General features: G+C 37.3%; 1 protein-coding gene across 1 annotated transcript in view; it reads right to left on the bottom strand.

Moving 5' to 3' along the window:
* The window catches only part of MAGI2 (membrane associated guanylate kinase, WW and PDZ domain containing 2), a 610,224-nt gene that overhangs the window by 482,583 nt on the left and 110,447 nt on the right, over positions 1-17,194 (bottom strand). The window contains exon 4 of the mRNA XM_027124164.1: positions 4,405-4,615. Coding sequence (XP_026979965.1) covers positions 4,405-4,615 — 211 coding nt within the window. The remainder of the gene's footprint in view (positions 1-4,404; positions 4,616-17,194) is intronic.

Below are 17,194 nucleotides of genomic sequence, written 5' to 3'. Positions count from 1 at the left end.
TGAATTTCTGGCTGAGAAACTTATAAAACAAATACTATTTGTACTATAAAACTTTTTTTTCAGCCAATGCCTGTTTATATATTGTGGAGGTAGTATGGGATAATGGCAATGGCTTTGCAGGGTCACAAAGCTATAAGACCTTGGGAATGTTAATTTGTCCAAGGGTGCCTTATATCTCACCTATAAAATGGGGGTACCTCAAATGCTTTACAGGGTGGTTATGATATAATACATGTAAAGTACGCACCATGGCAAATTAGTTAAGAGCAAGGACCCTGGAGCCAGTGTATGTCCCATGAAAACATGAATCTTGTCAGTTTTGTTGACCCCTATATTCCTAGGGTTCAATAAAATAGTTCCTAGCACACAGTATGTGCCCAATAAATATGTGCTGAAAAAAGGAAATCAAACATCCTGGCTTTGTCAATTCCTGGTTATATGACCAAGGGCAAGCTACTTACCTCTGTAAGCCTCAGCAGCTATCTAAAGTGAGAATTAAATGAGCAAAGTGTAAATGCTTAACATACTAGCTATTACTGTTAAACAAGCTGAACACAGCATGAAAAAAGTAGGCACTCAATATGTGGTAACTATTATTACTAATTTGAATTTAAAATTAATATACTGTCTATTTTAAAAGATAATATTAATGAAAAGATAGTATGAGTTAAGGAAACTACTGGTTTTAAATAATGTTATGTATTTGAAAGCCTTTTTAAAATTGCTAAACATGTGACATTATAAATGCTTTAAAGCATGTTTGGAAGAGTACATTCACCTGCATTTAAAATTCTGTTGTTTAAAAATACTTTCTCAGATATTTACCTTTTCCCATTAAATATCACTGTAAGTGATAAAAGGAATCCGCCTTTATTATTCAGCAAAGGAAGTAGTTTTGAAGAGTGTGGGAAATACAGTTGGCCCACGTGTTCAATATTGAGAACAATGACAAAAATTCCTCTCATATTCTAAATGCAGCACTTGTAAAGTACTGAGATATAAACTACTTTGCAATACTGAGTAAATCAGTAATTATTTTAAAACATTATTGCATGGAAGACAAAAAAATGAAATTACTTATTACCTTAACTCAAAACCCACCACATATATATATACACACACACACACACACACACATACATGTATGTATGTATGTATGTATACATATGTGTGTGTATTTCAAAAATATATACGTAAATGAACACTTCAGCATAGGTAGAGTTCCCCTCTTCTACTCAGAAATGAGTATATATATATATATATATAAATTTTTACACAGAACTGCAGGGTCCTTCTCCTTTATTTCACTTATTTTATATTTTATCATGACATTTGTTCCACTGGAAACAAGATTCAGTAAAGTGTAGTAAGGACGTGTTACCTACCAGGGGAGACTTCCATTACTCTAAGCAACTCTCGCAATATTCGTACCAGAGTAGTTTTCACTGGTATCATCAGCTCTCCTTACCTCACAAATCTCTAATTTTCTGTCTCTTCTACCTTTTCTTCTGCTTTACCTTCCTCTTAACTTACTCTACCTTCCCTTTTTATTTTCTTTTTTCACTATGATTTTGCTTCAGGACTGCAAACTTTTATGCTACAAATAATATTTGTTTTTTAAGTTTCTTGGCCAGAAATTCTGGGACATATCATGACTTAGTTCCTAAGAAACTCCTAATGCCCCATCATGGTCCCTCTCCTGTCCCTGCATCCTTCTCTACCAGATTGTTTCCAAGGGACTTTTATAGTATAGAGTTAATTTACATAATAATTCATTATGAATTCCACAGCAAAGATACCCACAGATTAATGACAGTGGGTTGAAATGTTGATTTTGTCAAATGTAGTTAGGAAGGAAAGATGTCCTCCCGAGCAAAGAGTGCCAGCAGTCAGGAGAAAATTAACTGAGGGAAAAGTACAGCAAAGTGAAATGCAGGTCAGTGAGAAAGGAAGAGGCAGCGCAGGTTGTGATGGTGTGAAAATGAGGGACCAGATGAAAAAGACACTGATTCCTCCTTGCTCTGTGACACCTGAGCTTATCACACTGAGTCGTGAGAGTCAAAGTAAACTTTTTGAAGGAAGAAAAGACAGATCTCAGATCTCAAGCTGGTCCTGGTGAAGGGTGGGCCAGGGGATGCCTCCGTTCTGTGAATGACTTCTTTAAGCAGGCATTTGCCACTGCCTCTTACATTGATCACCTTTCCATCACATGCTCACTTCAGCCCTTACTCCAGGCTTCTTCTCTCTCCCTGACCTCTGCATGAGTCTCCCTCAGCATTAGCATTCTCACTGCGAATCAAACTGTCTCTTTTTTTTTTTTGTCTTAATTTTTCAGCTCAACATCTCTGCTAATACTACCAGTCTTCTCACTGGTCTTTGCAATGACAGTTCCTATATCTGGAGTGCTCTATCCACCTGTTACCTACTTTTCAAGTCTATGTTATTTTACCTTCCCTAGAATGCTTCCTTTTATTAAGTCTACGCTAAGCGTATCCTTCTCTGAATAGTATCACAAAACTCAAAAATCAATTGTTTACTAATTAACTATTCCTCTTATTCTCTCTTCCCCAACTTGACAATAAATTTAAGAGCAGGAACAAAATCTAATGAATCTTTGGATTCTGACACTGGATGACTGACTAGAATATTAATAAGAGTCATTTTGGTCGATTCTCCCAAGTCCTGACAGAGCCTCATCATTTACTATAACATGAACACAACTTCTGTCTTACGAGAAGTCCTTTTTCTCCACAATCCCAAAATCTGACACAGTTAAAAGGGGAAAGTTTATATTATAATCATAAAAAAGGAGGTTTTTATAATCGCAATTGGAAACACTGTAAGGACACAGTTTTTTCATCAACTTGCCATGCTGGTTTTCTTTTATTACTTCCACATGTCTTACTCCGCCTGTATTATATAATAAAAATGTGTATGTCATCAGTCTCCCTGTTCTGAACATCAGTTGTTCTGAACACCAATGCATGACCTCACATCTAGGGTTTATATTTTGACTTCTGGTCTGCAGTGGCGCTATGCTATGCTTATCAATAACAAAATTATGTTTTTGATATAAACACTTTCGAACATTTAAAAAATTCTATAAGACTTTCTCTTTTCCAATTAATTGATAAAAGATGTCTCTGGGTCATTGATTATAGCAATAAGAAATATGCAAGAGATTCTTATTCTTTTTTTCTTTTTTAAACTTATAAGATTTGTCAAAAGGTGAATGGTGGTAATATATTTTCTGCATTTCTCATCCATGTTGGAGTCAAGCAGAGCACCAAGTAATTACCTGGTTATGTATTTCCTTGGCCACATGTTACAAAGTTTTCATGTGAGAATTAAATATTGGCATGTGGTAACATTCCAATTTCACAATTGAGTTCTGCCTATGGAGATCTAAGTCACAAATCACTCCAGGTTGGGAAAGGGAATCTAGTTTTAATATTTTTCTCAATAGTCAGAGTTTACATATTTTTATCTACTATCGGCACTGAAAACTTCAGATTCTATTAATTTTTCTCTTTGAGTCTTCTACAACTTTGAGGGAATAAGGGTTGTTGTTCATTTAAAATATTTTTAGTTTTTATTCTTTCTAATGAACGTTTTGATTGTCTCATGCACATCAACAATTTAATTTTGAGCTAAGATCAACTTAGGAGTTTTAAAAAGTTGTTCTACTCCTAGAAGGTAAAGAAAAGGAAAGCTAGACAATGTTGTTAATAAAATATATAAAAATTCAGTTTGGGAAAAAAAGTCCCTAAAGAAAGAAAAGATTAGATTGAGTATGTATCACTAGTGAGTTCAGAATTAGCATTTCATTTTCCTTGCCAAGTCATAAAAATGGTAAGCAACAAATAGAATGGAATTTAATAAAAATAAGTATGATGAGCTATACAAACACATGATTTTATTGACACCTGACCTCAGGGTCAAATGCTTAAAACACTCTCATTTGTGACTAGCAAGTATTTTGCTCTCAATAGTTGCATCCTATTAAACCACTGGACATGATGGTTGAGGTTTCCACCAATTTGAATTAAAAGATGGGGATTATCTCATTTGAACTACATGGAGGTCTTGGAAGGGTAGAGTAAGCATTTCCTCATGACAAATTCACTATTTCTAATTCAATAATAACATCACATGGAGATTTGCCTTTTTAGTCATGACTGCAACAAATTTTACAGTGGTATTGTTTAACTCATTCGTTGATTTATAGCTGTAAACTAGGATCTTTAATTGTATTAAGGTGCTATCCCCTTATTCTCTTACAAAGAAGGAAGCTAATATCACAATTGATGAAATTCAATACTTTGACCACATCTCCATTTACAACATCATTTATGTACTACTATGATCTTTGTGGAAATGTTCAGAGAAATGTGTGAAACTCACTCAATGAAGTAGACTTCACCCTTCTCTGTATAGGCCATTTCCCAGTTATCAGGCAATGGGTCTGATTCATCATGCTCTTCAGGTTTAGTTGGTTTTGCATCATCCATCTGTTCCTTCACCTCCTCGGGCTGACTATACACTGGTGCAGGATAAGGCTGGGAGGGTGTCTCCCCTGAGGCACCTGCACTCTTGTCTTCATGTTCACTGGATTCTATGAGAGAACAAGAGCATAGGGTTAGTCACTCGAGCCACTGTAACTTCTGAGTGAGTGCGGACTACGCTCATCAGGGAATGAGCTCTGTGAAGGCTAATAGGAAAAGCACAATTGTAACCAGCTCTGAAAATTATCAGTAGGCCTATTGGTGTTCCCTTTTCACTCATCATTCTCACCGATCCTTCAACGAATTATTGCTGATGACTAACTTGGACGACCATTTCACAATGCAGGTGTGGCAGACAGCGTAATGCTCCCTAAGGATGCCCATGCCCTACGCCCTGGAACATGTGATTTTTACCTTACACGGCAAAAGAAGATTTGCGGAACTGATCACACTAAGGACCTTGCGATTGGGGGATTATCTTCAACTATTCAGGTGGGCTTATTTTAATGACAAGGGTCTTTACAAGTGTAAGAGGAAAGCAGAAGACGAGTGTGAGAGGGAGATGTGACTACTGAAGAATGGCAAAAGAGATGCACTGGTGCTGACTTTGAAGATAGAAAGGGACCAAACACAAGCTAAGAAATGGGGGTGGCCTTTAGAAGCTGGCAAGGCAAAAGAATAGATTCTCTTCTAGAGCCTCTAGAAAAGAACAGTTTTTCAGACATCTTGATTTTAGCCCAGTGAGACCCAGGTCAGACCTCTAACCTACAGAGCTGTATGATAAAAAATATGCATTGTTTTAAGCCACTAGGTGTGTGGTAATTTGTTACAGTAGCAATAGAAAACTAATGCAACAGAGCAAAAACTAAAAGAGATACATACCTTAAGAGAAATGATAACAGGCTTGGAGGACAGACCCAAGGGTACCAACATGCAAATGGTATGAGCTCCAGAATGAGGAAAAGGGCCACATGGAGAAGAAATAACAACTCAATAAAAATAGAATATAAGTTGCCTAAAATGAAGAAACACTTGAGTCTGAAGATTAAAATGGTTCACTGAATCTGAGGCCAAATTAATGAAGTATTTATTTCACCTAAACACATCTAGGTGAAATTTCCAAGCTCCAATGTTAAGAAACAACTTTACCAGCTTCCACATTGAAGAAAAGTACCCACAAAAAAGAGGAACAGAAGATCATCAGACGTTTCATCTATAATACCCTAAGCTCAAAGACAGTAAGGTGACATCTGTAGTAACTTGAGGAAAAGAAAAGTACAGCAACCCAAGAACTTAACTCTACCAAAATATTATTCATCTATCTAGGCAAAAGAAAGTCACTTTTAAACCTGCGAAAGTTCTGAATGAAATCTTACCTTTGGAAAGCTCAGGTTCAGAGAAATTTCCTACAAGGTAAGATGGTGATTGGGAGAGAAATTCAAAGGGGAAATTTAGATTTAAGGTACTCCCTGGTTCATTCAGGGATTCAGCACCACTATATTTAGGTTTTGGTCTCGGGTGTGGCAAGGTAATGGTAAGAAGAGGGAAACCACAGGAAAGATCAAGGGAGCCAAAAGCAGAGGGGGCCTATAACTACTTTAGTTTGGAACTTTGGGAGGAATGTTTCCTGCAGAGTGGCTCCAAATCTCCACTGGGGTGTCAGAGATAAATGGATGAACACATTTGGCAAACACTACTCCCAAGACTTCCCTGTGGCATGCACATCATGCAGAAGTCCAAGTATGCTCTGGCGGAGACTTGGAAAGTAGCTAAGAATAGAGAACCGATCCGCCTGCACTGAGGGTCACTATGGCTTCTTCACAGCAGAAGGCGTGGTAGGGACAGCTTAACCCAGAAACTGGAAGGAGACACTACTGACATACAATGTTAATGTGATGGTGAGGCAGCCCTCTTGGAAACGTGAAATTCCACAATTGTTTGGGAACCTAATACATAGCTATTAACATTAAAAAAATATATACAAGTACATATATGCTTCGACTCAGTAATCCCAGTTTGAGAATATAACCTCTAGGAATAAAGGTGGTGGTGTATAAAAACACCTATATGATAATATTTACCGTAGCACTGTTTGTAGTAGCAAAGACCTGGAAACGATTTGGATGCCTATCAATGAGGGTATGATTAAACAAATTGTGGTTATCGTTACCATGGAAAACTATGTAGTGTAAAAACCTGCTGACCTGGATAAGATGCTAATCATTACTATTCAAAGAGTAATCCAAATTGAAGAGTAATACGTGTACACTGTTAATTCTATTTAAAAAAAAAAAAAAGCAAACAGCAAGCTAGATATATGCATATAATTTTGTTTACAACTATATGAACAAAAAAACAAGATGAAAAGATGTACAACAGATGGTTAACTTTGATTAAACAAAAACAGTAAATTTGTATGGGTGTGGGAGTTTTTTTACGTATCTTTGCATTAGTTGGCTATTATATTTATAAGTTTAAAAATAATAAAGGTAATTTAAAATGAGTAAATTAAAGTAGAATGTACTTTTTGTCTTAATCAACGGCTTGGATTAATTTTTTTCCCCATATGCGTCAGTCTCAGAGAGCAATATGAAAGCATCTTTAGGAATTAGGACAAGAACACTTTACAAGCTTTTGTTGTTTTGACCTTAAAAAGAAGATTTTATTAAAATAATATGGTCCTTAGTGATGTAGTCTCCCAGCTGATTCTTCATACAGATTTAAGCTTTGTAAATTGTGCCGGAAAGAAACAGCAAGAGAAGGTACCATTGCTCTTTTTAGATTCTCCTTGCTGTACCTTATTACCGCATGTAATTACCAGTACGTGAAGCGTACCGTTCTCAGGTATTTCCAAATGTCGTGTTGCATTTGAAAAGTTAAAAAGCAAGGTCATGATCTGAACACATTCATTTATTCAATACTCACCTAATCAGTATTTATTAAACACTCAGTTGGCGTCAGGCACCGAGGACAGAAGAGCAAACAAGAGAGGCATGATCCTTGCTCTCACGGAACTCAAAGTATTTCAAGATGTGTAGTCTTTAAACAATTTTAAGTGCGATGAATACTATCAAAGGGAAAGATGAGATCTTACGCATACACATTCCTCATGAAGAATCAAGGAAAGCCCTTTTTCCAACATGCTATCAAATCTGAGACTAGAAAAAGGAGTCAAGTGACTTCTTTCAGAGGAAAGTAAGGGAGAAAGAAATACATAAAAAAGGAATAGAGTAGGCCTTAGAAAGCACGCTCAGAATTTGGGACTGTATCCTGAGAGTAACGAGAAGGCACTGATGTGTCTTAATCAAGGGGATGGCACAAGTAGGTTTTTATTCTCCGCAAAGACCCTCTTAGCTATTCTGGGGGTTTGAGGGTGTTAAGAGTAGACATTTACAGACCATTGGGGAGTTATTTTCGTGTTTGAGACAGAGACGTTGGTGGCATGGGCATGGCTTCTTTTTATGAACTGAAAAAAAGTGTAGAATACGGATTTGGTATGATATTTTAAAAAAGGTACAGATAAGGACAAATGAGAAGTCATGGTAAACCCAGTGGGGGGCAAAGCAATTCACTGAGCTAGGCACCATGACAGGAGGAGCAGGACTCTGTCAGGAGTGGGAAAGATAATGGCTGTAATTTTAGGCACAACAGATGGAAGTCCATGCCAAACTCACAATGGAGATGTCAAGTCAATGAGTTCTTGGCTGGAGGGTATCAGCTTGAAAGACTACAGCATACGGATAGATTGTATTATAATTTAAGCCACAGGAGTGAATGAAATTGCCTAGAGAGACAGTGCAGCAAGTGGAAACAAGAATACCTAGAGCAGCTGTCTGAGGAACTCCAACATTTAAGTCATAGAGAGAATGACGAGGGAAGAGCAACCAGGGAAGTAACAGAAAAACCAGTTGATCTTCATGTCACAGAAGCCAAGCAAAGGTGTATGAGGAGGAAACACTTAACTGTGGCCAAAACTTCTAAACAGTCCATCAGCAAGATTAGGATGTAAAATCTAATGAAATTCAAGATATGGAGGTCACTGGGGATGTTAGCTACCAGCTGTGGTACTAGTTGCAGTGGAGTGGTGGATGGGAAGGCCAAGCTGGAATGGATTAAATGAATGCATAAAGAGAAAATATAGAATATGCTAACAGAGAAAGTCAAAGATTAGCTATGAACAAATAAACTTTTTTCTTCATCTAAATAACTATTATATTTTCAAGAGAAATGTGAGACATCTCCTGAAAAAAAAAAGTCTAGAGTCTTTGGAGATGTCTATAGCTATATTTATAACTATTGATGTGCTAGAGATTACTGAGCCATGTTCTCCCAGTTTATCTAGCTCATTTATTCATTCATTCCTTTATTCTTATCTAATCAATCAATTGTTACATTAGCAAACATGAATTTATACCTACAATGTGCAAGGTACTTGACAACAGCTTAATGGGGGAGAGAAAAAGAACTTTTTATCAGGCTACTGAGAATTGGGTTGAAATGTAAGTAATAAGGAGCATCCACTTTCTTTATTTGAGGAAAATAAGAGAAAAAAAATGAGTAAGGCAAATGGACAACCACAACTTCCCCACGTTTACTATTAATAAAGGCTAATCTAGGGAATGCAGTTTATGGTGAGGGTCAAGGGCTTCTGGTAAAATGCAGAATCAAGCTAATATACCCACAGGCAGTACTGAACCACGGCAGGCTTCCCATGCAGGGGTAGAACCTGTTCCCGGAAGAGCCGTGCAGGGTATTAAGAGGAAATAAAAAGAGGACTTGAGCCAAGGAGGCCCAGATTATCCTTCAAAGATGTATCACTCAGAGAAGTCACTCTACCTCTTTTGGGCAGAATAAGTCAAGGAGCCAGTGGAGTGAAAATTAAGTACCCTCTTTGACATGCAAGACAACATGGGAGGTGGGGAGGAAGTACTTCCCCCCAATGGATAACAATGCAGAGTACTACCACAATGATTTATTGAAGGATACTCAGTGACACAAAAGAGCTGTATACAATTCTCTAGGGAATTGTATACAATCTAGGCACAGGGAAACAAGAGTACCTAAGGCAGCTGTCTGAGAAACTCCATTATTTAACAGTCAGCAAAGGAAGAAATGGGCATTATACTTGCTATATTATGTACTAGGAAAATGGTAGTAATTAATTAATTAATTGAGCATCTGTTAAGCCCCTGCTAAGTGCCAAGCACTAGGCTAGGCAGTGGGCAGTTAAGGAGACTGTGGGCCAAATGGTAAGTATTAGTTTGCTAGGGCTGTCATAACAAAATGGAACAAAACTGGATGACTTAATAAAAATTTATTGTTTTACAGTTCTGGAGACTAGAAACCCTAGAACAAGGGTTCACCAGCAGGGTCATGCTCCCTCTGAAGATGTTACAGAAGGATCTGTTCCAGACCTCTCTGCTGGCTTATGGTAGTTCCTTGGTTTGTGGCAGCATAACTACAATCTTCATATGGTATTCTCCCTGTATACATGCCTGGGTCCTAATTTCCCCTTTTTAGAAGGAGACTAGTCGTACTGGGTCAGGGGCAGTTAAGGAGACTGTGGGCCAAACTTAGTAGAACTAATTACTACTACTACTTAGTTAAGATAACCTCATCCTATTTCCAAATAAGATCACATTCTGAGACTCTGGTGGTTTGGACTTCAACATATGAATTTTGGGGGTAAACAATTCAACTCATTAAACAGTATATTAGGCAAGTTTATCTTACAATCCACCGAACCAATATTTACCATGTCTGGGACTATAAATTATCATTTCATGCTACATTACAATCGTTTCCCTGCTTAATAAGGAGAATAGAAATTAACTTCACTACATTTTAGATAACATGTCTTTCTTCTGTATGTGGCTTAATATTTTTAAAAATCAGATATGTTGGGTATTATATAAATAACTGAGAAAGTACCCATTAAGAACAGAATGGACTTTTTAAAAAATAGGCTTTATATTTTAGATCAATTTTAAGTTCACAGCAAAATTAAGAGAAAGGTACAGAAATTTCCTATGTACTCCCTGTCCCCACAAATGCATTGTCTCCCCCATTACTAACATCCTCCACCAGCGTGGTGCATTTATTACAACTGATGAACTTACAGTGACACATCATTATCACCCAAATCCATAGTTTACATCAGGGTTCACTCTCGGTGTTGTATGTTTTATGGGTTTCAACAAATGTATAATGACACACATCCACCACTGTAATATACATAGTAGTTTCACTGCCTTAAAAGTCCTCTGTGCTCTGCTTTTCCATCCCTCTCTCTCCTCTAACTCTTGGAAACCACTGATGTTTTTACTGTCTCCATAGTTTTGCCTTTTCCAGAGTGTCATATAGTATAGAGTCTTTTCAGATTTGCTTCTTTCATTTAGTAATACACATTTAAGTTTGCTTTGGCTTCTTTCATTTAGTAATACACATTTAAGTTTGTTTGATGTCTTTTTTTGCAGGGCTCTCACTGCTGTGGCCTCTCCCATTGCACAGCACAGGCTCCGGACGCGCAGGCTCAGTGGCCATGGCTCACGGGCCCAGCTGCTCCACGGCATGTGGGATCTTCCCAGACTGGGGCACAAATCCGTGTCCCCTGCCTCAGCAGGCGGACCCCCAACCACTGTGCCACCAGGGAAGCCCTGCGTGATGTCTTTTAATAGCTTTATAGCTCATTTATTTGCAGCACTGTATAATAATCCATTGTCTGGATGTACCACCAAAACATACTTTTAGTAATTAAGGATAGGAAAGAACAGATTTTACCGACCAGCCAAGGTGCATGTGTAGCCATTCCTGCTAGCACTCCCCTCCCCCCATGGAGTTCAGCTTAAAGTTACATGCATGCAAATGTGCCCTAACACAGATCTCATATATGTCAGATCTGCAGTTTGAGAAACCTTAGACTGTTTAAATTCTGACTAGAGAAAGAGCCAAATAACCCCAAGCACGTTTTACTTTTATAGTGGTTTGAAGGTATTTCTTGATTAAGCAGTGGTCATGTAGAATTGCCCTTTTTAACTTCTAAGACACATTTCTCAGCATGGTTTTATTGTTAAATCCAAACATGAATTTTGTGATATGTAAATTAATTTTCCCCCAAGACGCTTGCTGCTTAAGTGAAAAGACTTTATCAAACACTGGCATGTTTTGAGCATTCCATTTTGCATTTCTCGGTCCCTTAGATGCCTTACAAACCAGAGCAAGGGGTTTATTTTTGCCATAACAATAGAAACAAAAAATATTTCAATAAAGAAGGAACACCTATTTATAAAGAATGATAATCATAAAGAAAAATTTCCCTTTGACCAGGACTGTTGTATTTCCTAGAAATTTATAGAAACATTGAGAAACAGAATAGGCATTGGTAATATACAGTCTTATAAGCAATGGCCTATAAAAACATGTTTTATGTACACTTTTATTGCTGTGAAGAATTAAGAAATATAGTTTCTTTCATCTTTCCTACCCTAAAGTTTTGTTGGATTCAGCAAATAATTTCCTTCTTCCCATAAGAAATTCAGAAAAACTCAAAGATCTGTATATAGTACAGGGACTGAAAACCATTTAATGGGAAGAGAGGTAAATATATGCATTTTTGCATTTAGTACAGTCTGCATAAATTCTACAGTTCTGGTCCAGTCTCAGGTTTTGATATTACAGTGTGTATAGTAGCCATTCCCCTTACTTACACGTTTATTACCCTAGCAGTATCTAACACATTGCCTTTTGGATACAAGACTAAGGATAAATCAGAAATACCATGGTTTTGAATGTCCCTACTGAGTTTTATTAAAGAATAATCAGAAACCAAGATAAAACCATTTCAAGAAGAAGATTGCCTATTTTATACCTTAATCATATTTTCATTTGATACAGTCTATGCTTACAGTTAATGTTCAGCTTTCTGTAATTGCCATCCTTTGAAATGAGGGAAAATAACATCTTAAAGCCAGATAGGAAATTGTTGATTTTACTTCTCTGAACAGTCATAAAATTTAAATTTCCAAAATTTATTTTACCCTGTAAGGGAGCTCTGCAACTTATATTTTTAATGGCTCGGTGACAAATTTTAATAAATCTCATGTCTTTATGTTATTTCTCCTGTCTTCATGTTATTTCTTTGGAAATAAGCATGGCTAGAGAACATTTAACGGGGGGAAAAAAAAGATTGAGGAACATATTTATAGCTTATAAGGAAAGAGAATAGGAATAATTTGAGATTAATTTTTTTTTTCTTTTTGCTTAGCCATTCTCGATAGCAACAAACATACTCCACAAGAAGCAGTAGAACATAATTGCTAAGGCTGGTGTGAGACTGCCTGGGTTTGAATCTGTCCTTCATGGTGTGCTGTTGGGCAAGTTATTTAACTCACTCTGTGCATGCCTCAATTTCCTTAAATGTACAATGGAACAACATTACTTCCCTATAAGGGTTAGATGAGACATGTATAAAATTGCTTAGAACAGTCAACTACCAGAACATAGTAGATATTCAGGAAATGCTATATACTTTTATCAGTGAGTTCTACCACCTAGAACACTAAATAAATTGTGTAGTTAAATCAGCCAGGCAACCTAAATGATTTCTCCCCACTGAAACAAAAAGTATGTGGTCAATTTCAAATGATTTTTAAGATGTTAGGTGTTTTCTCTTAGAGGAAAACATAGGAAGAACACTCTTTGACATAAACCACAGCAAGATCTTTTTTGACCCACCTCCTAGAGTAATGGAGGTAATGGGACCTAATGAAACTTAAATGCTTTTGCACAGCCAAGGAAATTATAACAAGACAAAAGACAACCCTCAGAATGGGAGAAAAATATTTGCAAACGAAGCAACAGACAAAGGATAAATCTCCAAAATATATAAACAGCTCATGCAGCTCAATATTAAAAAACACAACCTAACCAAAAAAATGGGCAGAAGATCTAAATAGGCATCTCTCCAAAGAAGACATACAGATGGCCAAGAGGCACATGAAAAGCTGCTCAACATCACTAATTATTAGAGAAATGCAAATCAAAACTGCAATGAGGTATCACCTCACACTGGTTAGAATGGGCATCATCAGAAAATCTGCAAACAACAAATGCTGGAGAGGGTGTGGAGAAAACAGAACCCTCTTGCACTACTGGTGGGAATGTAAATTGATACAGCCACTATGGGGAACAGTATGGACGTTCCTTAAAAAAACTAAAAATAGAATTACCCTATGACTCCGCAATCCCACTACTGGGCATATGCCCAGAGAAAACCATAATTCAAACAGACATATGCACCCCATTGTTCATTGCAGCACTATTTACAACAGTCAGGTCATGCAAGCAACCTAAATGCCCATCGACAGATGAATGGATAAAGAAGATGTGGTACATATATACAATGGAATATTACTCAGCCATAAAAAGGAATGAAATTGGGTCATTTGTAGAGATGTGGATGGACCTACAGTCTGTCATACAGAGTGAAGTAAGCCACAAAGAGAAAAACAAATATCATATATTAACGCATATACGTGGAATCTAGAAAAATGGTACAGATGAACTGGTTTGAAAGGCAGAAATGGAGACACAGATGTAGAGAACAAATGTATGGACACCAAGGGGAGAAAATGGGGCAGGGGTGGTGGTGGTGGGATGAATTGGGAGATTGGGATTGACATGTATACACTAATATGTATAAAATGGATAACTAATAAGAAAAAGAAAGATATTAGGTGTTTTCAAAAAACAGTGCAATTTCTAAAGAAAAAAAAAGGAAACACACAAAGCTAACTTTCTTCTTTAAAAGGTCTTTGCACAAATTGAGTTTTTCTTCCTCAGTTGAAACATGTTGTGGTGTTAAGTGATTTAAAGGAGGGAAAATAATCCTCAGAAACCACAAATTTTTTCTAAGTTCTGTATGTTTTCCTACAGAGTTCTGCATTTGATTTTGCTGGGTGCCAGGGGCTGCTACTGAGCCATGAACTTGGCATCACTCCGGTACCTTTGAGCGTACTGATTTATATCAGAATCAGAGACATAGCTCCCCGATTTTATATTAGCCCAAAGCTTAGTCTCCTCATATAGCGTCAGGGCAAGCTTGGCTTTTAAGTCTAACAATAGACTGCTCCACACTCTTGTTTCTGCTCATTTGTAGTAGTGACCATGGTGGTGGAAGTGGTGGGGCTTGAAGGTTTCCTTTGCTTTCTTGCAAACTCAACAATCTCATCAAAAAGTATGCTTGTTAGGTTGATATAAAGTCTTACTGTATTGTAGTCAGAGGTGGGAAGGAGTGGAGGCTGTCACAGCTGCTGTTTGTTTCACTACTAGAAGCTGAATTTCTTGGAATTTGAACTTTAGGCTCTTGTAAATGAATCAAGCTTGAGTGATTACTTCAGGCTTGATCTTGGACAGGAGAAAAATATCATTCTAACTGATTTTTGATATGGCCATACTATAGATCATATTCTATAGTGAAAATTGAGGACATTCTGCCTTCAGAAAGGAAGCTGTCATGCAGTGGCCACCTGCGTTCTATGTAGCCAGTTGACTGGAAGAAGTCAACATCGTAGGTCACTGCTCAAAGAGTGCTCTTATCAATTCTCCTTGCTTCCCCTAACCTTCTCAAATGAAAAGAATTATACTATGGGGGCCAAAATATTTGCATCTTAGTGATTAGTGAATATTTGCTCATGACTTAGAAAAAATATAATTACTTTTTTTTTTTTTTTTTTTTGCGGTACGCGGGCCTCTCGCGGAGCACAGGCTCCGGACGCGCAGGCTCAGCAGCCATGGCTCACGGGCCCAGCCGCTCCGCGGCATGTGGGATCTTCCCGGACCGGGGCACGAACCTGCGTCCCCTGCATCGGCAGGCGGACTCTCAACCACTGCGCCACCAGGGAAGCCCTAATTACTTTTTTTTGATGTAGTAAAACATGCACTTGGACAAAATCCAAAAGTACAAAGAAGAAATATAGCGCAAAGTAGTTTTCCTCCTGCTTCTACTCCCACTGCTCTAGCAATGCAGTTAGCAAAGATGATTATATTTTCTGCTCCTTCTGAGATGTTTCTATGCATGCTGATAACTGACTTGTAGCTGGTATTTTCTGACTCCTTACTTCTCCTGAAGTTTTTCTAAGTTTTTAAAAAATGCACTATGATTTCTTTTTATATACAGTATGAGAATGAGGAGGGGTGGCCCTTAAACACTGTGGAAAATAAAAAATATATATAATTTTTTTTCCTGAGATGTTAACTAATGTTTCCTTTTAATATTTGCGACCATGAAAGAAACACAAGAATTAGGGAAAGTTAGGGTAATGATTAACTATGCTGCTGAGTTTTGAGATGATATATCAATTGGGAGAGCAGGAATTCCCAATCCTGTAAAGAGATTACTTTTTATCTGTAATATTTGTAACGAAATTGGATCTCATCTATTTAGGAGGCTAACCAGGGAAATATGAATTATTAAGAAAGCATAGTCAATACCTCAAGGTTATTTTCATCTATATCTAAAACCCACAATTGGTTACAAGTTCTTTGGAATATTAAAAGAACAATATGAGGAATTATAAGAATAGAAAAATGCAAGGTCTGTGAGTGGAAGATGACAGGAAAGAAATCCTGAGACATAAAAAACTAAACTGGAAAGAATTACTAAAAAGATTAGTAGAGGGAATTATTTTCCATTGACAGGGGAGAAGAAGTGCTGCCTTAATTAGCATATTTTCTTCTATTAATTTTAATAAAAGCAGACTGATACAGAGTGGAGCAAGTCAGAAAGAGAGAAACAAATACCGTATTCTAACGCATATAAATGGAATCTAAAAAAAAAAAAAAGTGGTACTGATGAACCTAGTTGCAGGGCAGGAATGAAGATGTAGACATAGAGAATGGACTTGAGGACACGGGGTGGGAGGGGGAAGCTGGGGCGAAGTGAGAGTAGCACCGACATATATATACTACCGAATGTAAAATAGCTAGTGGGAAGCCACAGCATAGCACAGGGAGATCAGCTTGGTGCTTTGCGATGAACTAGAGGGGTGGGATAGGGAGTATGGGAGGGAGGCTCAAGAGGGAGGGGATATGGGGACATGTGTATGCATATGGCTGATTCACTTTGGTGTAAAACAGAAACTAACAGTATTGTGAAGGAATTATACTCCAATAAAGATCTATTAAAAAAAATAAAAGCAGACTGGAATAATGGCAATAAAATGAACCCTCACATCTTTGAAATTGTATGTGTTATGTGGTTTTCATAATGTAATGAATTCTGAAGATATTTATCATACAGAAACAAGTTCCCCAAATCTTCAACTAACTTTGGGGTGAGAGAAATTGATAACAAGTATTGAAAATATTCAAAGACCAAAGCAAGGTATAAAATGAAATATAGGACACGTATGTACAATAATTCTTAGATCTCGCTTTCAGAATTCTGTAAAAAATCAGGAGATTAGTACTACATGAAACATAACATCACCTTCTGAAGTTTTAGGAACATCAAAGGCGCTGAAAGAGAAAAGAAGGCTTTATTTAACCTTGATCTTGATCATTCAAGTGCCATTCTTTGGGGCCAAATTGGAGTCAAGGTATTTTTTGATGAGAGTAAGAAGTCAATTAGGAAGTAAAAGATAAAGGTGCTATCCCCTTATCTCTGAGTGCCCAGAGAGACCTTATCCAGA

This window comes from Aethalodelphis obliquidens, unplaced genomic scaffold (genome assembly GCF_003676395.1).
Source record: "Aethalodelphis obliquidens isolate GAN/ISIS:26980383/991018 unplaced genomic scaffold, ASM367639v1 scaffold27, whole genome shotgun sequence".
In the NCBI taxonomy this organism is placed as follows: Eukaryota; Metazoa; Chordata; class Mammalia; order Artiodactyla; family Delphinidae; genus Aethalodelphis; species Aethalodelphis obliquidens.
The sequence above is the reverse complement of the archived record's forward strand: the minus strand, read 5'-3'. Positions and strand labels throughout refer to the sequence as shown.